A 25,095-nucleotide genomic window follows, 5' to 3' on the forward strand; every position below is an offset into this window, starting at 1 on the left:
TTATAACAGTAAAGTTAACCCCAAAAATTTAAATATGAAATATTTCAAGACTCCACTATTATACAGCAGAGCCCTGATTTAATTATGTGCTTGGCATTCTTCCATAAGAGCCAATATGTTATTCACCAGAGCTATTTTTAGATGACAAAGCAAACAATATTGCAAACAAAACTGCCTCAATGATTAAGCATTTACTGTATTACAGAGCCAGCTGCCTAAATAAAAAGCTTAATTGATTTTCCCTTCCTAAATGTGATGTTTATGAGCAATTTCCAGGCTAACATGAACATTAATTAAAAGTATAGTTGAGTAATTGGCCGCACGTGTTTTATAAGAATGAAAAAAATAATAATTACAAAAGTCCAATTTTAATTAAAAATTATGATTAGTAGGGAACTTCCACTGCACCTGTCATGTATTCAAAGAGTACAGTGCATATTAATATTACATTTACTCTTTGGTTTAGAATAGTCTTCACTTATGGCAGTCCAGTACAAAAATACAGAAAAAAAAAGACCTAAAATCCACTCTTATTCTACTTAACAGCTCTGTCCACGCCTCAGCAACTACAACAGATAGAAGTAATATTTCTTTTTAAGACATTAAAGGGGAATCAGATGTTATGCAAAACACACATACACACACATACAGACAAAAAAAATGTTCATTATCCTTTTTCATGACATTGTTAAGCCAAAACCAGCGTGACAATTTGGGTAAAAGTGCTCAATTCTGTCCTTTGGAGATTACAAATTAAACCACAATAGCCTTATTAGCATGTGTCTGGCTTGTGTGTGTACTTGTAACCATGCCTTGCAAATTTGGCACATGATAGCAGACTATTATACATTTGGAATAAATGTTCCCTCACTGGGGAATTAAAATCCTGCTTTAAAACTCCCCTCGCATCCTCAGAAACAAATTAATGCAATTAGAAAAATCCCAAGGTTTGAATTAAATAGCATTAAACATTTGTTTTCATCCAAAGTTATTGGATGCTTGTAAGTGATTACTCATCGTCATTATTCAGCAGTAGCTATCAAAGCTGTGTGTGCATTATGTCACACTCCCCTGCTTACAGGAAAGCCTTTTCTATCTCAGCATAGTTAACATTCCGCTGAATAAACAATTTTAATTTCTAACTGAAAGTGAGTGCAGAAAAACTATAATTAGGTTTACATCTTGAACAAAATACTAAATTGGTTATATCGGTGCAAAAAAAAAAAAACCCATTTCACACAGCTGAAAGGCTGGGACATTCATGTTAAAACTTGTTGAAATCCATCAGGAAATCAGCAACTGCGGTTCATAATTATCACACATTTTAATTACCAAACTAATATTGTTCTAGCAGCGACATTTGGGTCCAAACTAAGAGAAGAGCTTATTCACAGTGAGACACTGCTGCTGATTGCGAGGATGTCATCATCGAAACTAGCAGCATCTGCGATTCCGCCTGATTCCCAAGGTCATAAAATAATTCACTGATAACAGCTCTGTACACAATCACAGATGTGAACATCAAGTGCGTTTAGGGTATTCAGTGTATTACTTCTGCACTATTGCTTCAAAGTCCCCGAGCCTTTTGGGCATATACAAATGTGCTGCAGTGAATAAAGTGAGCAAAGCTAATGAGAACTGTAGGGCCAGAGCGATAGAGTTAAGCCTGAATGGAAATCTTATTGCATAGTGAACCTGTTAAATTTCCGCCAGCCAAAACACAGTCGCCATCAACAGGCGTGCAAACACCGATTGTGAGAAAATTCTGGTGGAAAATGCTTTCAGATTATAGCTTTTGACAGCTACTTAATCACCACCACAAATGAGCTGCACCTTCTTTATCAAACATTTCGCTCAGTGCTAATTGGACATTGATACTATATCTAAAAGACTACAACACTCTTTAGAGGTTCATAATTATTATTTTTTAAATCAAAGGAGTGAAAGGGGTTGCTACAGGAAAAACAAAATCCAAATGGCTTCATCTTACATCTATTAATAACACTCTATTGGCCCTGTAGATCGTGTAGGAGTTACTGTAAGACCTCTGTCTCTGGAAACCCATGAACCCTGCAGGCCTGGGGCCGAATCCCTGCTCAACCTGTTCCCCTTTCTCTCAACCCACTCAGCCCACTACGGGAGAAACCTCTCTGATGTCAATGATCTAATCCGCTGTATCATCCTTCGAAAACTAACAATAGCACCAGGCTTAATCATGATCATTAATATAGATTTAAATTCCATACATTATTCAAGAACGGATACTTGAGCCATTGCATAATTGTAGACACTGTTGCATCAGATATGTACAATTGTGTTGCTAAAGACCTGCTGTTCTGCAACGCCCACATTCATATGGCCACACCATAACAGACACAGCAGTGATAATGAACTGTGCACCTCGACTTTCAGTAAGGCCAAGACACTGCAAATTTGTATGGATATTTAAACATTATGATGTGTATATCGAAGTTTCGTATCAGTTAGAGAGGCACCCCTAGATCGAGTAACAGAGTGCAGTTACACAGCCTAAAATAGCAGCAGCAAGAAACCATAAAACCTCATTTAGATATTTTTTTACAGTTACTATGTATCATTGCTAAAAATAGAAATCTACTCAAATGAGAATGCCCATATCGGATTGTACAATGTATTACTGGTAAAGCCTTATGTAACTCTTAAACACACGCCTGCCCAGAACTCAGCGTTTCTATGGAAACAAAACTGTAGAAATGTGTGCATGTGACAGCCATAAAGCTTTTTCTCTGCTTAGTTTGGTCAAAAGTAACAGTGACACAACACAAAAGTCTCTCAACAGCTGAAAAAAATGCACAACCCAACTGCTCAGAATGGATTTTCCATTGAGGACGAGCTCAGATCCTCAATATGGCTCCCGAGCCAGACCAAAACAGTTTTATTGTCACTGAAATGTGACCTTTTACAACACAAAACCACACAGCTCAAAAGTGTCTGCCTTTTGGTGAAGTGGGGAAAACATATATTCTGGTGACATCTCATCAGCGAAGCCCAAAACTCATAATACAAATGTCATTTTTAATAAAGCGCAGAGCAATTTTCTCATCCCCTTTCATCCATCACTCGGGCGGAATATTGCACTGTTTCCCTCGGATGATCTTTGCGGCACGCACGTTCTGTATCACACGAACGGGTCATAAACACACGCGAAGCAGGGGTAAAAAAAAAAAAAAAGAACACAACAAGCAAACACAAAAATAAACATCTGTTGTGCTCTGTGCTGCTGGGAACAACAGCAGGACGTTACAGCAGAGAGGGGGAGAAAAAACACCTCTGATATGTGGTGTACAGTGTTGTCACTGAAACTTAGGTTTGTTGATGTTACCAACACCTCTATGTCAAAAAAGTGAAAGCTAAAATAATTTTGTAGTCACTGTTTTTATACTGTATGCTTGATATTGTATAGGCTTCCCAGTTATACAGAGTTGGTACCACTGGAACTACGGTACATGGATTTTTAACCATTTCTGGGAAATTCAGATTATTTTTATTCACCCCATTACTTCAAAAAGAACAAGTTGCAGTTAACATCCATGGCTGTCCTGATTAAAATATTATCTTTTCTTATTAAAATATGTACATTGTGAGAGAAATTTATAGGTGGATATCAAATATTATAGCCACCATTTCAGCATCTGTGAAAATGTAAAAATAAATTGTCACAATCTCCCCTTCTGTTTCTGAGTTATAGCATTTAATAATGGTGAGAAAAGATCATTGCGCCACAATGAAGTTGATAAAATTCACTTATTCACTTCACTATTTCATCCTATCAAACATTTATGTGTAATTATTTCAGTTTCACATTTACAGCCCAAAAGTTGTTTTTTGAAATCGCAGTGAGAATGACGTTTGACTGCCAATTGGTTGTAATCAATTGTTGCTTAACTCGAAGTAAAAAAAAAAAAACTTGAGTAAATTCAGGGGACATTTAAGAATGATCACATATGGACAGATGGGGGGGTCTAAAACCATAATGCCTCCAGCCATAGCTGATGCCGTCGTTAGCATCGAGGCATAAAAACGATGTGCTGTAACAATAATTTAACCTACCTCTATGAGTCATGACAGAAAAAAAACAGAAAATCAACATAATGTTTGAAATTTATTAATCCAAAAATTACTAAAACAGCGCTTTCCAGTATTTCGATTTTTCTTTCTTTTTTATGATTTTTATGATTAAAAAAAGTACTTTGAATATGTAGAATTTTTTTAACTCTCTTTTGAGGAGACACAATGACTGACAGATTTATTGATTACACTAATAATCATAATAACAATAAATCAACCTGTGGTCAGTTTCATTCATTCTTCAGTTCATGTAAACAGATAACCGTCAGGTTTCACCAACTCTGTTAAAGAAAAGAGAAGCCAGAAGAAACTAAGTGGGGAAAAAACATCACTGGAATCAGTAAAGAGGCAATTCCTCATTCAGCCCATTAGGAGAGAAATTTGTAACTGTGTGGATCCATTACACTTCTAATTTCAGTAAATCGTTATCTGTTCCCCTCTGTGACTCTGTATAAGGCAATACCAGTATATTTCAAATCCTCTGTGGAGTGGCTCTTCTCTATAAAGTGCTCCACAATAAGAGATTCTGAACACCGCTCTTACAGAGTCTCTGGAAGACAAATCAGGGTCTTTTGGCTGTTTTATCAACAATACACAAGTTTCACAGAGGAAGACCTCTCTGTTATCGACTTACAACATCTTAAAAAATGTATCTCTCCTTTTGTCTGATTTTTTTTTTGTGTGCGTGTGTGTCGATAATGCTGTTGCAAATTACTAAACCACCTCAAAGGCACTTATGCTGGCAGGTAACATATGAGAGAAGAGGGTAGACTCGGATCAAATTATTATCTGCTTTCAGTCCCTCAATTAACCTAAGTGAGTGGTACAAGAAGTGCAAAGTCCTTCAGTAAAAGTAGCCGTTCGACTAAAGACAAATACAACAGTAGAAGCAAAAGTCCTACATTGAACACCGAGCATCAAAACGCAGACAAAGTTAACGTCTGACTGCTGAACATAGTAAACAGAGCTAAAGATGATTTAGATTTTCCATCTCCACAGCTGTGAACTGATGTCATTGTTGGTAACATAATGAGTCCATCTGTTACATGCTTTAATTCTTACTATATTATGTATCGCTGAAACAGGGGTAAAAACTGCATCTCTCTTCGGTTTTGATTGACAGTCTTAGATAAGAATCCTTTCCCGTTTTACCTCGACATGCCAGTATATTGGTTTTTGAAAAAAGAAAATCTGAAAGTTAAAGTAAAAGTCACAGATATTACTTAGCGCTGACTTTTATTGCACAGCTTTTTAAGAAAGATTATACATTCCCAAATCATTGCAACATTTAAACCAGTATTATTACCTGTGAACTTTTTAAAAACATTTTAAGGATCTCTCTATTCATAAAAGTATGCCTACATTGCACAGTCTGTGTGATATATGGTATTTTGGGGCCTAAATTGATCTTAACGCTGCCAAAGTATGAAACCCCATCAGAACTGCCCCCACCACCCCCCCCCCCCCTTCAGAACAGGACTCACATGATATGTAATATTCATGTAACAGCATGAATAACATTTGAATAATCCTCTGCTGAACTCAGGAATGTTGCACAGATATAAAAATGCGGCTCATTAAAAGTAGATTTCAGAGAGGAGAGAACATGGAAAACAGAACGAGCATGCAGATCTTCTTTTGTCATCTCAGCAACAACCATGTTTGAAAATCAACTCACAGGTATTTTGCTAAACCCTGAGGAAATTAGTAGAGAGCAGTGAGATGTAGAGGCTGCCTGTGCCCTATCTGCACCATATTTAAAATATTTCACCGACTGACTCCACAATGGAATGAAAAAGAAGAAGAACAGGAAATTGCGTCGAGAATAAGCTTTGAGATTTAGGTGCCCAGAAAGCCCCCTCAGCTTGAGACTCTAAATAAATGCACTTTTGTGATAAGACAGAGCTAGCTTCTTCTCTGGGCTAACAAAGTGAAGCGGAGTGACAGCAAAGATAAAATTCTTTGGTGACTGGAACAGAAAAGCACTGTAAACTCAGAGGCAGCCTGCCAGTGTTTCTTGATAGTAGCTGAAAAAAAAAAAACAAAACAAGTGGTATTCACAGACACGACGGTCTAAAAGAAGCTTATCCAGGCTGGAAAAGCTGCAGGATCATATCCGTTTGGTACTCGGCTCAGATTCACCGCTGCAAATCTGCACTTGACACACTGAGGACAGAGTAGAGTCAAGGGGCAGACGTGAGAGCAGAGGCCTATTAATTTCAGCTCTGTCAAATTATCTAGGCAGAGTCTCGATCTAGATTTTCAAATAAATAAATCAGAGCTATTGTATGATTAAACAACTCACAGCCACCCGGCAAACGACACTCAAAATTGACGGCTATGTGAAAATGAAGGTTTATTCAAATGACTTCTCATCTGAGTGCTAGTCAGAAGAAGAAAAAAAAAGGGAAGGTGGGTGTCAAAGAGTTCTTCGCAACCTCATATTTAGTGACAAAATCACAAATAACCTCCTTATCCCTCGCTCACTCTCTGTCTGGCTCTCCCTTTCGCTCAGTCACTCAAATGGTTCTACACACACACACACAAACACCAGCGCAGTGCTGTCAGCAAAGTCCCCTGACAGTCTATCACGGCTGTGGAAACAGCTCAAGTGTTATGTATGAGAAAAATGCTAGCAAAAACAAGCATGAGAATCTGGACATTGCACACACACGGTCACACAACATTATTCAAGATTCTGCCTTTTATCTGTGCGCCGCTCCTGTCAAACATTTTCTGCAGCCGAGGCTATCCGCATCATGTCTTTGTCTGCAACACGCGATTACGAGGTATAACAATTAATTCATAATAACTGCTTTGTTCTTCAATTAAATCAGGGAAGAGCATTCCCCTGTCTGTATTAGGTCATGAAAAACTGAAGAATATCAGAGGATGATGATGATGGATGCCATATCTGCTTGCTGAAGAAAGAGAAGTGCAGTTCACAGGTCTGAATAACATTTTTTTAGAGTTTGTCACAGCTATTTTTTTTGTAAAATTTGACTATAGTATTAAATTTTTCCTGCAACACAATAAAATTTCTCATTTGATAGTGCTATTGCGGCCACAAGTCCTGATCAGCTGTTTCTATGGTGACCACAATCAACTGGTAAACTGTAGAGAAATCCAGAAGCATTCAGTGACCTGTTTTTCACAGTTGGACTTTTCAAGGATGCAAATAAGTCCCCTCCCTTCATTAAATACTGTTTTAGTGCATAATCCCTTTGTGAAGATGGCTTCAAGTTGCTTGCAGCTCTCAGATTCTATTCCAGCCCCACAGCGCGGGGCTCAGCAATGAGAACAAGAAGGAAGCTGATGGAGGGAAAAGGCAGGGGAAGTGCACTGCTATGGGGGAGGGGAGAGCCTGGATGCTGTGGCAATTGCTTGAGTGTGGAGGCTGTTGGAAAGGGAAGGAAGGAAAAGGAACAGGAGCGGGGCTGCCAAGCATCTCCACGCAAGGTGGGGTGTCGGGCAGGCTACAGGAACATATGGCTGAGGGCCATTAACACAGCCAGAAGAGCGCATATTACCAAATGAAGGCAAAGCTGATACCGTCATAAAGGGACGCAGTTGAGCAAAATGCCAATCAATGGATTTCCTTTAGGCAAAAAAAACTTTATTGTTCATACAGGAGAAATCACACTGAGTAGGTGTCCACACCAGCTGAGAATATGAAAGATTTGCTTCTCATTATAAAGTATATTGAGTTCAGAAACGATCAGAAAGCCAATTTCTTTCCTTAAAACAGACTGAATGAGTGAAAGAAGCTATAATCTCATATTGATCGGCACTATTAAATCTTCTTAAGTCATGAAAAGGAGTTACAGCTAAGAGGGGGGCAGACAAAAGAGGGATTTTCAAGCCTTAAGAGATCTCGCTTGGATGGTACTAAAAGGAGTAAAGAATCTCTATTGTTTTTTTTTTTCAAGTTTGTCACTTGAGCTTGAGAGCGCATTATTCCAGTAAACTAAACCATGTCTGAGTGGCAAAAATAGAAAGAGACATCCCAGAGGAGGGCCTTGCAAGAAGACAGGCCTTCAGAACAACATGTTCATGGGGCTCTGTGTTTAGGCCTCGGGATTGATTCACCTGCACTTCAGGGACGGTCACAGCTCCGCAAATCAATGCTGAGAGTGCATCACAACCTTCTTTGGGGTGATAACCTCTTAAACAAGCAGCGCGCAACATAACAACGTAACACTTGCCCTGAGTGTCTGTCCTCTATTATGGCTGGAGTCATGTCAATGTTGAGGTCTCCAGTTTGTGTTATTAATTTAAAAAAAAGAAGAAGTGTCCTCACAACAAAGTGGCACACGCATCTTTTCGGAGACAACAGCTACTCAAACCAAGTCAGTTATTTCTCACACTCGGAGTAGAGGCAAAAATTGAGGTACTGCTATTTCATCGCGAGGTTCATTCCAGGTCTACCACCACACCTCTTCTACCAGTGATTTATTGCCATCCAACAGAGACTTGACAAATCCCTAAAGACACAATTACCGTGCTCACCCCTTGGGATGGCAGCATCTGAAAGGGATAATGAATCCGGTATGTCATAGCTAGTTCGTTGCAATGTCCATTATGAGGGGTTCAGCCCCAGAGCAATTATTGTATGTGCAATAGCCATAAGATGTTAATCTTACACATCTTCCTAGAATATCCTTGTTTACCTAAAATTTGCAATGCTAATGTCGCGATACGACATGAAGGAAACGCATTTGTGCAGAGCAGCAGTTTCGCAGCAGTTGCTACAGGTGTTGGACAAGATACGTTGAACACATTTTAAATACAACATAAGCAAATCAGCTTTGAAATAAATCTGTCTGATGCCTATAAAGCTTAGGCTACGAGACGCTCTGACTTGTTTCTATGATGAATATGAAGCTTCAGTTTTTCTTGTTGTTGTAATGGAGTGAAATATATTGCAAATAAAACCCAATTACCCAATCCAGTGCAACTACAGCACAATCTAGACTCAGACTTTAGCTGAACCAACACCTCTCTGACATTCTCATAAAATGAAACGGTTTGCTTCATAAAGTGAGTTCTTATTGTGGGACTAGTGTGACGCATTGCATTAAATTTATATAGAACTTTGTGATTCTGTGTCATTTCTTTTTTCTTGGGGATGAACTGGATGTATCACAGCTACAGATATTTGAAGTTATTCATTTTAAGTGAGAAATACATGCAAAACCTGACTCTTTACTCAGGTACAATAAAGCAGTTTACAGTAAAGTGGCTTTTGAAATACAGTACATAAATGAAAACACAATTTAATTCACTAAATATTAATGCAAAGTGAAGTTATACAGTAGGTAACGTTTATATAGGAAAGTCTCATTGAAAATATTTAAACATAAAGCTGAAAGGCATCCAACACGTGGTTTATCTCCTCAGCTGCACAGGTGGATCTCTGCGGGGACAGACACCTCTCTCAGGAGCTCTCACCCCGAGCACGTTAGATTTAATTGGAAAGCCTTGCTCTCACCTGAGCTGCAACTCTCAACTTCTCCACCGAACCCACTTTAACCCTTTGACCTGCAGGCCCTAGACAGGGAGCATGACACTGAGATGAGAGGACATGCTCTCGCTTCGATGACTCAAAATGAATTATGGTTAGCTCCTCTGATCTTTCACAGCTGGCTTATAAACGGGCTTGCGTCTGTAACTGACGTCAGGTGACCCCAGACCTCTGGGGCAATGGCCTCTTGCTCATATGAATGAAACTGTGAGGCCTCTGGCGTAAAAGAAAGGTCTCAGTGTTCATTTCAATTACTGCTGCTGCTGCTGATAAAGCACAGATCAAGCCATGACATTGGCTGCTCTGTTAATCAGTGGCAATGAATGTTCCCAATTAATTATGCTGGCTGGCTTTACCACTAGACAGAGTCTACATCAAAGTGATTATTACTCTTAATTTCATTTTCCAAGTATGTGTATTTGTTGCACAACAACTTAATTGATGGTATGACATTCGTATTATATAACTTAATAGTTTTTCCTCCACACAAATTAGTATTCATTGTTGTTTATTTACATAAAACGAGTGCCAAGCCTTTTTAATTCCTTTTTTATTACTGATTCCACAATCTGATGATAAATCTCGAGCATCTGTTTATGTAGACGAATCCAAATGCTAATATTTTCTACATCGTGTTTTAAAACTTTAACGCATGCCCAAACACAAACTTCATTTATAACAGACACACTGCTGTTCCAACAAACTGAAGGTAGAAGATTCATCATTCAGGGCTGATCTCTCCAGTCAGTATTTATACAGTATTTATGCATACAAAAGCACATGAATAAACATTAGTAGCCGCTCCAGTCTATAAGCAACCACCCCTGCCACCTACACTCATTTAACAAAAAATGAGCAGATAGCTGGGTTATTCTATTTTTTATTCCATAACAGTAATTCATGACAAATCTTTGTAGCAGCATGAAAAAGAGGGGGCCGAAAGAAACCTTTGCAAACAATCCAAATCAATGCACAACTTAATTGATGAAAAGAGAGTGCTTTTGATGTTTTACCCATAATTTCCTTCATTATTGGCCTCAGAACCAAATCAAGAGATGAAGCGTGATTCAGCGTTTCATGTACGACACAGAGGAAAATCATTTCGAAACAGTGAGATCATTAGTTAGTGCAGTAAGCTGACTGCGTTTGTGCCCGCGGTACAAAAGTGATGCGTCACCAGAAGAATGAAGCAAAATCTCAGTGAAAACTAAGAAGAAGAAAAAAAGTAATCCAACCAACTAAATGACGTCTAAGAGCGCCGAGTTCATCATGAAGTATAAATCCTGAAAAACCTTGGCAACTGTGCTTAAAAACATTTCTAAATATGACTTATATGCAGCACTCTATGAATTTCGCAACAAGTATAATGATCACACTCCACACATTTGCATGAAAGTCACATCTCTCTGAAAAGATAAAGGGTTTATGCTGATGATACACTTTATGCTCATGAATCACTGCTTTTCATAGCCGATGAGTGAATTTAGAAACACTTTTCAGAGGTTTGCGAAGATTTCAACACTGTTTTGCTGCCATGTTAGACTGAAAACATAATACAAAATTTCGGGGACAGACTAATGTGCTGAATTTCACTTCTGTAATGAAAATGAGGCCCCACGAAATAAATCATTAGCTTGTTTATCGTTATTTATTACGTCTCTAATCTGAAAAGTGCATGGTCTTAAATTACATAGATGCACATTAGCTCCGTGGGAAAGAAAAAAACACAGCATTCGCACAGGAGTGCTGTGGAAATCATGAAATACATTTATTTGCAACACACTAATGAGTTTCATGGCTACAGCAACCTAGACGTCTGTTACTGGCAGCTACAGTTTATTTTGAGCTCTCAAGATTCACCTCCACTAACGAACAGATTGCCTCTGGCTCGGTATTTAAGCCTTCGTAGTGCGCATTACTGGTGTTAATGGGACACTTATCTAAACTTCTGATGTATTTTAAGACTGCATGTAGTAGTTGTGATTCATCTGGCAAGTCAACCTCAGGTCACCATCCGCGCTGCAGCAGAACAGTGAAAATGACCTGCAGCGCTATTAATATGTCATTATATCACAATTTGTTTCTATTTTTCTGACATGCAAGATCAACTTTTTTATATATATTTAGAACAATACTTGTCATTTGCTGTGCTGCACAACAGCAGACGTGCGGCATGTCATACCAGGAAAAAAGTGTGACTGCATTGTATTTAGGTGGGCTGGGTTTGGGGCCCTGCTATTGTGTATGCTGGCTGCCTGGTATGAGATAAACTGTTGCCCATGAAGAGTATGATTTCAGTCAATATGGGTGATGCAAGGTATTATATGGTAAAAGATAACGGGAGTCATACTGGAAATCATGTCAAAAAGAAAAATAACAGGGTTAGCTATCAGATTTTTTAAAAGCAGCTCTGTACATTCATATTCTGTCTGATGCCTATACTTGTTTAGCACAAATAGTAAATGAACTGGTTCTTTTATAGCACGTTTCCACTTGCTCTACTTTCCTATCTAGCATTCACACAGACTTCAATGAAAGCACTGGAGAGCAACTTCAGTTCAGTATCTTGCCCAAGGATACTTCAGCGTGCAGACTGGAGCAGTCTGGGATTGAACACCAACCTTCTGAGTTGTAGTTGACCTGCTCTACCTCCTGAGCTACAGCCATCCAAGTTCCAGCCTGTAGAAACTACATTTATGTAAAACTAATGTGAATTATTTTCTTGAAAAATATGTTCTTTCTGACCTGTGATTATATGTGACACTCATTTTAAAACACATAAACAGATTTTTCAAGAAAGGGCTGGTTCAGTTCTGCACCACATCTTGGAGGTAATTTAAGTGGATGGTTGAGTGGAAGGCTTCAAAGTGAAGGGCTTTGACACTAGAGTTTGCATCCTGCATATCTTGTTGTTCAAGCCACTTTAAAATCATTCTGCATGAAAGCAAAACCACAATCTTTCCTCACATTCAATTACTCTCCATCAGTGGTTGCACGTTCATCAAACTATACAGCCCGTACTGCAGACCAGGAGCAGGTATTGCAATTATGCCTAGCAAGTTAACAATTTGCAGATGTTTTAACGAAAGTCTCCAAAATGCATTTATAGAAAACAATCAGAGTATCTTTGTTTATTTATTTTTAACTAATTTCATAAGTAGAATATTTTCTGTCATTTCATTTCCTCCTTATGCAATTCCTTTTAATTGACTTTTATGCATATATTGCCTCTTCACAATAACAGTCATGTCAAGGTGTTTAATATCATATTGTAAGTCCCTGCCCAACTAGAGCTTAATGAGCCTGTATGATCAAGCACTTGGCAACTGTGGGAAGGAAGAACTCCCTTTTAACATAAAAAGAAAACCCCTATAAAAGAACCAGGCTCAGGGATGGGCACCCATCTACTTCAACTGCTTGGAGGTTGAGAAGAAACAAAGATGAGAGCACAGAGATACAGAGTCAAATATTAATGCCGGGAGAGAGAAGACAACATTAAACGCAAAAGTCCAAAGGTGGTGTAGAAACACATGAGGAGTGAAAAATGGTGACAGAAGAAGGAAGGCTCAGGGCATCATGGGACGTCCCCGACAGAGCCTATTGCAGTGTAATTAAGCCATGATTTAGGGTGACCTGATCCAGCCCTAACTATACTAGGGAAGGTTTTAAGTCTAATCTTAAAAGTAGAGAGGCTGTCCATTTCCCAAATTCATACTGAGCTAGTTCTTCACAGAAAATGAGAGGAACTTTGTAGTTGAAGGCCTTACCTCCTATTCTACTTTGAGAATGTCTGAAAACTACAAGCCTGCAATCTGAGAGCAAAGTGCTCTATGGTGGGGTGTTATTGAGAATGATTTCAAATTCAGTTAGATAGGTCATACAAAATGCCTGAGTCAGGCATAGGTAGATGATAAATGACAAAGAAAATTTTTTTTATGTGTTTGTTTGTTTTTGATTGGATATATAAGAGTAAAACATTCAAATGAATTATAACTCCTTTTCGGTCTTTGTAAGCTAACATGAAAGATTGCTGCCACTCCTCCTTCTGGGCTTATGCTTCAAGACACTTAACAGTTAGTATAATGTGAGGGGTTTGATTCATTTAAACGAATGTATTATTCCTGCCATTGCCAGGTTTCTGTAAAGCAACATAAATCACAACTGAACAATTATAAAATCATTTACTCATAAGCATTTAGAAGAGAGCAATCTAATGTTTTATAAAACCATATTTCATTGTTTTGCTCTTTGGTGCTGTTTCAAAAGTCATTTTTAATGTAATTTTTTGTGTTGATCTATTGTAGCTGATCTGGGAGCAGTCACAGTCTCTGAGAGGATGAGGTTTTGGAGGGATAACAATAGAAGGGAAGCTGCAGAGAGGAGCTTAAGATTGCAAGTCTGCTTTACAGTCCAAATTCTGGAATGTTGGGTTTTGGGGAAGTTTAAGGTATTCAGCCATTCTTCTAGAAATGGGAGCAGCACCATCCAAAATGGGATGGATGTCATCTCTCCTAATAAGACCAGGTTTTCCCCAGAGAGTTTGTCGGGTGTATATATATATATATATATATATATATATTAGACTTGTAGTCAAGACCGCCTAATCCGAGACCAAGACAAGACCAAGACCAGAGGGTATCGAGACCAAGACAAGACCAAGACCAAGACCAGAGGGTATCGAGACCAAGACAAGACCAAGACCAGAGGGTATCGAGACCAAGACAAGACCAAGACCAAGACCGAGACGAGACGAGACCAAGACCAAGACCGAGACAAAAAAAGTCTTTAAACTGCAGCCAGATGCTGCTTCGTTTACGGGTCTCGGGCATATTTATGTGTTTTTGCTTTCGCACAGCCCTCCTCACCGCTGTCTACTGTCTCACTCACTCACTGAAAGGACTGACGCATGCTCCACTTGACTGTTGCGTCTCTCACCCTCTCTGTTTTTCACATAATGATATTATCCTATATCCTCGCATGTGATTGGCCACAATATGGAGGGATTGGAGCGTAGCTGAGCCACTGTGTGAGAGCTGAGCAGCCAAAGGAAATTAAGTGGGGGTAGAAATGACTGAAAGATTATTAGGCTCTGTTTTGAGCTTTGTTCAAAAAAGAATGACTTCATATATATATATATATATATATATATATATATATATATATATATATATAGTTTTTTAATTAAGCAGCAAGGCAGAACAAAGTCGGGCCTGTATCAAGACACAGGGACTAAACCCCAATTCAACCAGACCCAGAACTGATCCAGAATTAAAACAGGACTACAACAGTAACCAAGACAGAACCAGAATCAGAACTAGATGATAGCAGCACTAAAAATCATCTTAGACCTGCACTACACTTATTTTTTAATTCTACCAAAGTACACTATTTAGATTCTGAAAAGTTTATATAATTATTCAGCCTTGTTGAGCAAACAAGCCTGCATAACTTAATAAATATAGAATTTTAAAAGTAACAAACGCTATCTAAAAAGATACAATAGGTACGAGATACATGTTCTGATGAGTTTTTGGCAAACAACCATTTGACTAACTTGTGTGTCTCACCTGCTCTTGTTCCATCTCTGTTCTGTCGTCATTTTCGTCGTCTCTCTCCCTCTCTGTTCCTCTCTCTCCCTCTTTGTGCTGACAATCAAGCCAAACACAAATATACAGTGGAAACCAGATATTTACATACTCTTCAGATAAAAACACAAACACTTTTTAATTGTAACATCAAATCAGACTAAATGTTTATTTTTTTAGATTGATAAATATAAAAAACATATTTGTTAACTTTAAGAGTAAAGAGAGAAACTGTCTGTATTTCTTAATTGTAAATGGCACCAAATTGTATTCAAAATTGAGCCACACTTATGGAGCTCCACAATTCTTTTCCAGAATTCTTTTCCAGGTGTTTTGGTTGACATCTCTTGATTTTTCAAAGAAACTTTCCCATTTCAAAGAAACAGGCTCTGTGTTTTGCCTTATATGCATCCACAGCTGTGCCACCAATTTACCCACATGGACTCTACTAACCAATCAGAAGCTTCTTAAGCTCAGAATGGAATCATCTGGAGTTTTCTTAATTAATCTTAATTAACAATAAACTTAGTGTATATGTACTCCTACATTTGATGAAAGTGATTAAAATAGACAGCTCCCTCTTTTTATTCTGACATTTAACTAATTCAAAAGACATTGCAACATTTATTTATCTAAAACAAAAGTTTACTCTAAATTGATGTTTAACAGTAAAAAAAAGGTTTTATGTTTTCTCCCTAAAGTGTATGTAAATATCTGGTTTCAACTGTGAATATACTGCTGTGTATTGAAATTCCTCTTGTTTTGCATAGATATACTGAACATACAACAACAACATACAAAGCATAATATATAAAATAACATCTACCTGAGTTTTTTCTTTGAAAGAAGCTCCTTATGTCCATTGTTGTGTTCATCAGTACACAACTGAAACCGATTTAGAGAGTTTGTTTAGCCGTGGAGGGTAACAACTGAAAATATGAGATGTAAGCTAAGACTCTCTAAAAAAAATCAGCATTGTCGTTCGGCTTTTTATTTATCCATTTGTTGATTCACTCGAAGAGTAAGTAACGCAACCAAGTGATCAGTTTCATATCAATCTTTTGTGATACACTGTCATATTTACATTATTAGTTCAGTACGAATGATTTCCGTTGGTACCTGGTCAAACTTAAGCTCTCCTCTGCAGCAAACTCGCAGGCAGCAGCTTCTCCCCCCTCGCTCACATGGGTGCTGTGCTCAGTCGCCTAGTGCCAAAGCTCGGATCATACCAAAATCAGGGGGAATTTAGGACGGTGCGCTCTGTGCTTCGTGTGTTGTTTTTGTTTTATACAGTTGTCAGTCAGGCATCTAACAAACAAATTACACTCCAAAAAAACCCCATGCTTCAGAAAAAATGACCCGGGCTTAAGCCCAGTAAGACACCCCCCGCTCCGCTGATGGTTGACTCCAAATCTCCCGAACACTATGTCGATTTGAGAGCGCAAGACCGAGACAGCGAGACCAAGACCGAGACCAAGACAAAAGTCCGTCGAGACCAAGACCGAGACCAAGACAAAAGTCCGTCGAGACCAAGACGAGACCAAGACCACGTAAAAGTGGTCTCGAGACCGGTCTCGAGACCAAGACCGGTCTCGAGACATCCAACTCTAATATATATATATTCTTAGTTAGCGTATTGTCTGTCTTGTTAATGTTGGTTTATAATGGAGCACTGTAACAAAAACATAATTTCCCCCAGGGATCAATAAAGGATTCTGATTCTGATATATACATATATATTAGAGGTGCAACGATACACAAAATTCACGGTTCGGTTCGGTTTGATACTTTGGTGTCACGGTTTGATATTTTTTCGATACAACAAAAATGTTCATGCCTTTTTAATTTGTCATTTATTAAAATTATAAATATATATTTTAACTCAAAAGTACAGTTTTTAAATGTAATGTTGCTGAAACAACAAAATAATTAAAAAAACTAAATCTATCTGATCGAGAAATCACTCATCTTTGGAAAAGACAGTTTATTACAGAGAAATGGCTCTTTCCAAAATAAAAGCTATACTATACGCTTCTTCTGGGCTATATTCTCAGCAGCATATTAAACATATCAGGTCCCCATAAGGAGAATCATGTGCTAACGGCTATGCGTGCTTGTTGTTTTTGTCTGCTTCCACTTTTCTTTGCACTAGGATGATGTCAGCGTAAATGTGCAGTCATATTCGTTGTGTTCCCACTAGTGCTGTCAGCGTTAATCCCGTTAAAATGACATTAATGCCATAACACCGCAAATCTCCGTTAACGAGTTACCGCAGATCGCCCATGCTGGATGGCATCAACACCTTAACGAGCTAACTGCGCTAACGCACTAGCGTGGCACATCCGACATACTGTTTTACTTTTGTCCATGACACGCTTACCATGAGGGTCATACTTCACATGAAAACCAAAATAGTTCCAAACGCCAGATCTGAATGAGGGTGGGGGAGGCTCAATTTCGGCTAGTGTTGAGGCAGTTGCCATGTTGCAACGAGCTTAGCTCCTGTCTTGTTAGCTTGAGCTGCGCTCAGTGGATCTGTGCTCGACAGTGCAGCCTAGGCGGAGTAGTCGAGCGCAGATCCACTGAGCTGTGTACCGAACCGAAAGCACTGTATCTAACGGTTCAATACCGATACGAGTATCGTTGCACCCCTAATAAATATATATATATATATATATATATATATATATATATATATATATTATTATTATTATTATTATTATTATTATTATTATTATTATTATTATTTTTCTCAGCAGGTCTGTCACCAAGTGGGGAAAATCAATTGTGGTTATATGGGCTATTCTTGCTGCCCTGTTTTCTTCATCGCTTCTGTTTTCACACACTGTCATCCAAATTGTAAACTTACTACTTTTTTCCAATGATTTATCTGCCCACATTGTCCAAATCAATCCTTCCTGTTCTTTTAATTCTTTGCGATCTGTCACTCTCCCTTTCGAGCTGTCCTGACACCCCTCTCGTCCCTGTCGCCACCTCTTTCAGGTTATCCAGAGCACCTCATCCAAAGTCTCGTCACTCATCTGCTTACTCTGCCTTCATCTGAGACTCACTGAAAAGGACTTTAATTTTGCATATTCAAAATTTTTAGTGAAAAATCTTTCTTGTTGATTCCATTATAAATAGTATACTGCTAACTAATTCTAGTAGTAAATAAAGAGGAAAAAAATAACGTGACCACTAATATCTTCGGTTATGAAAAAAGACAAAAAACAACAATCTGAAGCTTTATGTATATTTATATGTATTATCAGATAAATAAATTGAGACTGTAGGTAGGATGGGTTTGTTGCAGTCTTGCTGTATTAACAGTTTCTATGAGACAAACTCTGAATAATCACAAATGGACAGCAAGTGTAAACGGTCACTAGACCACTTGCCAGGATTGTTCTGGGACTAATTAGACCCTACGTCCTCTGAAGGGTGTTCTCTGCTTTCTCTGTATTATTGCAGGGTCTTTACCTTTAAATATAACACACCTTGAGGAAACTGTTGTTGTGATTTGGTGCTATATAAATAAAATTGAATTGAAATGAATTGTGCAAATACTATTGTGTTCTGAGACAGCCTCAAAAAAGACAAAACAAAACAATACACGGGATGTATTAGTGCAGGATATGGTAGTCCTTTTTCTCACTACCCTAAATAGCTGGAATAACCCGTACATCTTGAGCCATTTAGGGGTTTTTTTTTTTTTGCTCAACCTTGCTAAATAAATTTTTCGCTTCACTGGCGACAGACAATAAATTTGACCTTCTAGCGGAAGTGATGTAGAAAAAATCAGAGCGCGATTGGTCAGCGAGACACCTTGGAGACACATAACGACACATGACACAGGTCTATGGTAACTGAGCCACGCTTTTCACACCTAATTACTCTTCAGCCTGACTGTTCGAAATGCATCTTCACATCCAGTTTAAACAGAGTCCAGTATGCACAGAAAATGCTTAAGCATATAATAATCACTTTTTCCAGCAAACCCTACCTTTTTGAAAGTGAGCAAATATTTCTGCCCTACAGTCTTAGTCTATCACAGACTGTGTATTTAATGTCAAATGTATAATCACATATGTACAAAATGTTATCATTACTCTAAAAGGACCAAATGCATTTGCATTTATTAAGCATTGGAGTTATACCAGAGTCGCAAACATCAGATATTAGCTGGTTTGTAGTCATTACTTGTTATCCACTCCTGCTGCAATAAATTCCTCCTCTTTGATCCAAGCACCTGTCAGGCCTGCAGTGCTCAAATAATGCTGAAATAACTAAGCTGGGTATTATTTTACAGAGATCCAGTAAGTAATAGGTGGATGAAGCACACACAGACACAGAGCCTGACGCGTACTGCTCTGTAGCCCATCACACTGCTAAAATTTCTTGCTGGGAAGTAAATTGGTGTGTGTTGCTTCTATTGATTGTTTGACATTATTCCTGTTAGCGCCATTAACTCATCTAAAACTTGTTACTACAAGCCTATGCTGTTTTTTTCTAAAGCTAGTCTGCTCTTCTGGCAGCATGCACAGTACATTAACTGCAATTTATCCTCTGGAGCACAACTGGTATTACTGCGGAAAAGAAAAAAGATAGGATGCCACGAGACAACCTACATGTCTCATCTGGAAGCTGTATCACATTGAGGCAGTGATTAAAAACACCTTAGGCTCTTGTTTAAAAGAGAAGAGGGTAGGCTTGTGCCTTTTTGCACAATGTAGGGGTTTTCTGAGGTTACAAATGGAATAATTCTGAGTTCCTTCACGCTCTTCTTTTCTTCTTTTGTGCAGAAAAAGAACTGACAAAATATTTTCGTGTGATCTAGAGGAACGAAAGGTTAGTGTGTCAAAAAGGGTACAGTGTTGTGTCTGTTATTATCTAATGGGAAGCCCAACAGCCCAGTGATGGCGAGGCTTTAATCTGGAGAGTATTTTAACTCATGTTCCAGACAGTGTTTTTCCACGCATAACAAGAGAGAGAAAGAAAATAAAATAGTGGGGAGTTGGGCAGCTTCTTCACTAGTAAACACCAAGCCTCATAAATATTTCATCTTATTCTTTCTCTGCTGTATCACCTGTTCTGGGAAGCACTTTATGGAAGAGTAACGCCTCTGTGTGCTTTTCACATTTCAGAGGAGAGTCTCCTTGATGCCAGGTGGTGTCAACAACTGGAAATTAGATTCATGTTTAAAAAAACATGTTTACCCAATTTATTACCAAAATGATTATATGATTCCTATACCATAAGAATATAAAAGATATCTAAGTTTAGGTGCAGTGCTGCAATCCTGAATACTTAAGGAGAGGTTGCCATGGAAACAGAGTTACACTGGCCAGAAATGAAAGCATCTGACGATTTAGACTTTCACTGTACATCAATTTTTAACTATAGATTGTTTCTACATCACCCTTCTCACCAACTTCACGTAACCGCAAGTGCTCCTCCATACAGACACTTCCGTGGAATACAAACGTGAGCACAACAATTCCCCCAAAAAACACACGGGTGATGTGATGACACATGCTTCAGCGACAGCGTAACGCTATAAATATCTGCAAATATAACAATGATGATTTTTATCGCATTGCTACACTGCAGATTTGCCGCACTTGCTTAAAGCAGCAAGTTTTAGTTGTCTAGCCAAATGTGTGACAGTCACAAAAGATGTACAGTCACAGCAAGATGAAAGATTAAGATTTAGATTATTTTACACCAGATGTTTAGTGATTATTTATTAAATTTATAATGAGACATCCTCAATTTGTCTTTCACAGAATTAAGTCTGTACAGATGCTGCGTACTGGAATATATTAAAACACAATACAAACTACAATATATTAACACAACTCAATAATGTGCAGCGCACTTTCATCTATGCAACATGCCAGTGAAATGACGAATCATAAATACTGCATGCCCTGAGCTGGAGAGTCACAGTGAGCTCAATCTTTGATACAACTGCAATAAATTGCTATCATGATTATCTATCAGGAATTGAATGTCTATGCTAATTACTGTCTGCAGTGTTGGCCTGCAAGCTTTCCTGTCACATCTCCATATGCTGTTTTCTCTGAACTAGCCTATTACAACTGTAACACTGAGGGAGCTCGCCCCACTCTTACTATAGCAACTGTGTCAAATAAATCGTCGAATTTAAAATGACCACGGTGGAGAATTTTACTCGGGGCATTGCTCACCTTGTGGAAATGGAATTCCCCTAATTCTAAAGGGACCTTAGAAAGCAAATTATCATGCCCTCTGAGAACAGCAGCCAAGAGGTAAGAGCTGTTCAGGCACAAAGACGGAGGAATGGAATTTACTGCAGATGACAAAAAGAAAAGGTGCAAAACCAAAACGGTGACCTGCTAGAGATTCAAGTGTTCTGCACATAAGTATGGCTTAAAATTCTGCCTAACTTCTCAAAGCACACAAGGTGTTAAAATTCATTTAAAGCCTGCAGACAAAATTAATCATCGGTGATTTATAAATGCCAACCACTTTCATTATTAGCAGCTCTGTGTGTTTGCCAGAGGAAAAAAAAAATCAATGAATTGCAATCAAGAGGTCAATACCAAGTCCGTTTGGATGTCAACCATTAACACCTATGAAGAAGCTCAATATTATCCATTTCTGTTTCAGAAACACATCAAAGTACTTCAGCACCATTAAAAAGACAATCCAACATACTCCTATACTGAAGATGTAGACTGCAGCTATGACTTGACGTAAAACAAGCTACAGGCTGCCATTTTCACCAGAGCAAGCCAACAAAAATGCATGTTTGCTGTTACTCACCTGTGGTCTCCACTATTCCTTCTAATATAACCACAATTTCAAACTGCTCTGTTTGCATGGACCTCTGGGAGAGGTCGTAGAAGGGGCTTTTGGTGTCAATCACATGGCAGATCGTGAGTGGTGAGACGAGAAAGAGCTGATCTGCTCCGGTGCTGAAACCCACGTCCAACTCCAGCTGATCCAGCGGAAGAAACTCGCCTTCGGGGGTCTGGCGAGACTAAAGAAGCATACAGAAAGTGACAGAGAACTCTTCAGTAGAGAGAAGGAAGGGGAAAGACAGCCATCCACAGCTTATCAAGAGCCTTTGTGTAAGCTTTTCACATTTTATATGCAATCAGATCCAACCAGTCTATCAGGAAAATTACTACAATTTTCTTAAATTAAGGCAAAAGAAGGACACATGCTCTGAGAATATCCATTTTAGCATAGATTGGAGGTGTCACTGACTCTTTACATGTGTAATTAAATAAACTGGATTCAGCTTGATCCACTTGATCAAAGTGGATTCACCTGCATTAAATTCACCTGCCGTGTCAGAATATGAAAACTAGACACAGGAAAAAGGCTTATTTGCTTCTATGGAAAAACAAACAAACAAAGTAAAGCAAAGCAAAAGAGCAACTGTCATCATTTACTAACATGGATGTTGTTGCAGGGTGGCACATACGTCTTTAATGTGATAGAAGCTGCTGGGGTTTTTTGCAATGTTTCTGCTGTATTGTCAGCATACTCTCGTCTGTTGTTATGGTAGTGGATGTACATTTATATTATGGAAAGTGTTTATGAAGCAAAGCAGTAAAAGGCATGGGAAGTGACAAATAAGAATATTCTTGTGTAGAGAAATGAACTCATGGACACGCAGTGTTATTACTAAGGTGCAGGCCGCTTGGAAAAAGTTGCCAAATTATTTTTACTGTTATTGTTCTTTTTGTAATTGTATTATAATTCCTGGAAACCATATGCCTTTTGTGTTTTGATTTAGGGTAGGTAATGATCTTCCTGGAGTTATGTCACAAATGTGGTGTAACGTGCATCCACTGCAGTCTATGAAATTTGGAAATACAAATGAGGATTTGTCCAACAGATGCCTCGCGGCTCTATGAACAGTTAGGAGTAGGCTTAAATGTCAGTGTGTAGGCCTTTCTGTATCAGTTTTCTAAACAACTCATGAGGTGAACTATGAGAAACACTGGGGACAAACCCAAAAGCATCATCACTCACTTTTAGCAATTTGCAGCGGATCTGTGCAGAGACCATATGGCTGTTACGCAGATTCCCGACCCTGAACATGAGAGTTAGTTTTCCATCTCGCATAGAAATCGCCGCATGTTCACTGAACATCAAAGTCTCGGCCCTTTTCTTTGGCTGAGACATCTTGATAAACATGCAGCCGATCAAAAATGCATCGACGATCGATCCGAGGATCGACTGGAAAAGGAAGAGAATGATCCCCTCGGGGCATTTGTCTGTAATGTATCTGTAACCATATCCTATCGTGGCCTCGGTCTCTATGAAGAAGAGAAAGGCTGAGGGAAAGTTATAGACATTGGCCACACATGGAGTGTACTTATCATTGTGGGCTTTGTTGAGGTCTCCTCTGATGTACGCGATGAGCCACCACATAGAGGCCATGAAGAGCCAAGCGACTGTGTAGGTGAGGATGAAAATAAATAGATTCCAGCGCCATTTCAAATCTACTAGTGTTGTGAATAAGTCTGAGAGATATCTGCTGGTTTCACCACCCAGGTTCCCATGCTGGACGTTACATCGCCCGTTCTTGTCCACGAACCGCTGCCTCTTCTTCTTTTTCTCTGGGGGAGGCTGATTGAATCCAGACCCGCTAGATGAGGTGGTCACTACCTGATAATCGTCCCCAAATTTCTTTCGAAGTGCAGACATACTACGATGACAGCAGCGAAAGAAATAACAAATGATTCAATGGGTTTTTTTTCTTTTTCTTTTTTTAAAGTCTGGCTTTTAGTTGCTGCAGTCGTTAGTGCCCGTGCGCAATGTCTCCTTTTTGGGAAATAAGGCGATAAAAGTGCGATGTCTTCTCCCGAGTTAGACTTGCATCGTCCTCTTTCGCCACACACTACTGTTGCTACACTCTACAGCCATGAAATATCAATAATGGACGACCAGCTTACTAACCCCAAAGATAGAAGCCATATGAAAAAAATAAAATAAAATAAGCGACGCACAGGATAAGGTATCCAAACGCGCCAGTCGCAGTCCAGGTTTTAGAGGTTTATCAGTTGCAGCGTCGTGGATTACTCATCGCCAGTGAAGGTTGGGGGGCTATATCGACTAGTTCAAAACTGTACTCACGAAGTAAGTTTTCATAGGAAAGTTCAAAATCCTTAAGTGGTCTATAAAAGACAATTTTCTCTGCGTAATTAGTCTGTGGAAACGGTTTCCAAGATGAAAACGCTCTTTGTGCACTTGCGGCTGTGTTGGAGATAATTCGGCTTCCAGTCCTTCCTTTGCGATCTCTACACATAGAAGATAAATTGCGCCCAAGTATATGACTGTAAAAAATGACGAGCTGGAGGAAGAAAATCACTGTCCCACTGTCGTCATTTGCTGCTGCGCGCATCGACGCTGTTTGCCTGGTTCTTTTCGGGCACCTTTTTTCCTCTCTTAGAGAAATATCGACTGGATTCTCATAGTTCAGCGGCAGAGATCCACCAGATGCTCTTTTGGCTGCTTAAATCATTCTTTCCCTTCGATTTCCCTGTTCGGCTCCTGCGCACTTCCACGATTTCAGTGATGCACTCACTGTTGCCTAGTGGTACTACAAAGACAGACAATTTGGAGGAGGAGGGAAGAGGATTCGCCTGATTTGATAGGGTTTTTTTTTTTTTTTCGTTTTTTTTCAAGTGATCAAATATGGGAAATTGCAGTCGAGATGTCTTGATGACTTTCAAATAATTGCACCGAAAGCAACATTTTAGACTCCAATAATGGAAGAATGAACCCCTGGCTTAGAGATAGATTGCCAATAACAGTTATTAAGGATATTATACATGCCTTTTGCGTGTTTTAAAAAGCTACATTTTTCTCCTGCAGCTT

At 38.9% G+C, this 25,095-nt stretch overlaps 1 protein-coding gene across 3 annotated transcripts in view; it reads right to left on the minus strand.

The window, feature by feature from the left end:
* kcnj3a (potassium inwardly rectifying channel subfamily J member 3a) overlaps positions 1-25,095 on the minus strand; it is a 33,976-nt gene extending 8,881 nt beyond the window's left edge. For all 3 annotated transcript variants that reach the window (XR_014869757.1, XR_014869756.1, XM_085135040.1), the window contains exons 1-2: positions 23,245-25,095; positions 22,024-22,240 (exon numbers count right to left, since the gene is read on the minus strand). Coding sequence is in view for 1 of the 3 variants with exons in the window: in XM_085135040.1 (XP_084991166.1) it covers positions 22,024-22,240; positions 23,245-23,922 (895 nt within the window). In the remaining 2 variants the exon portion in view is untranslated. The remainder of the gene's footprint in view (positions 1-22,023; positions 22,241-23,244) is intronic.

This window comes from Neolamprologus multifasciatus, chromosome 16 (assembly GCF_963576455.1).
Source record: "Neolamprologus multifasciatus chromosome 16, fNeoMul1.2, whole genome shotgun sequence".
Classification (NCBI taxonomy): Eukaryota; Metazoa; Chordata; class Actinopteri; order Cichliformes; family Cichlidae; genus Neolamprologus; species Neolamprologus multifasciatus.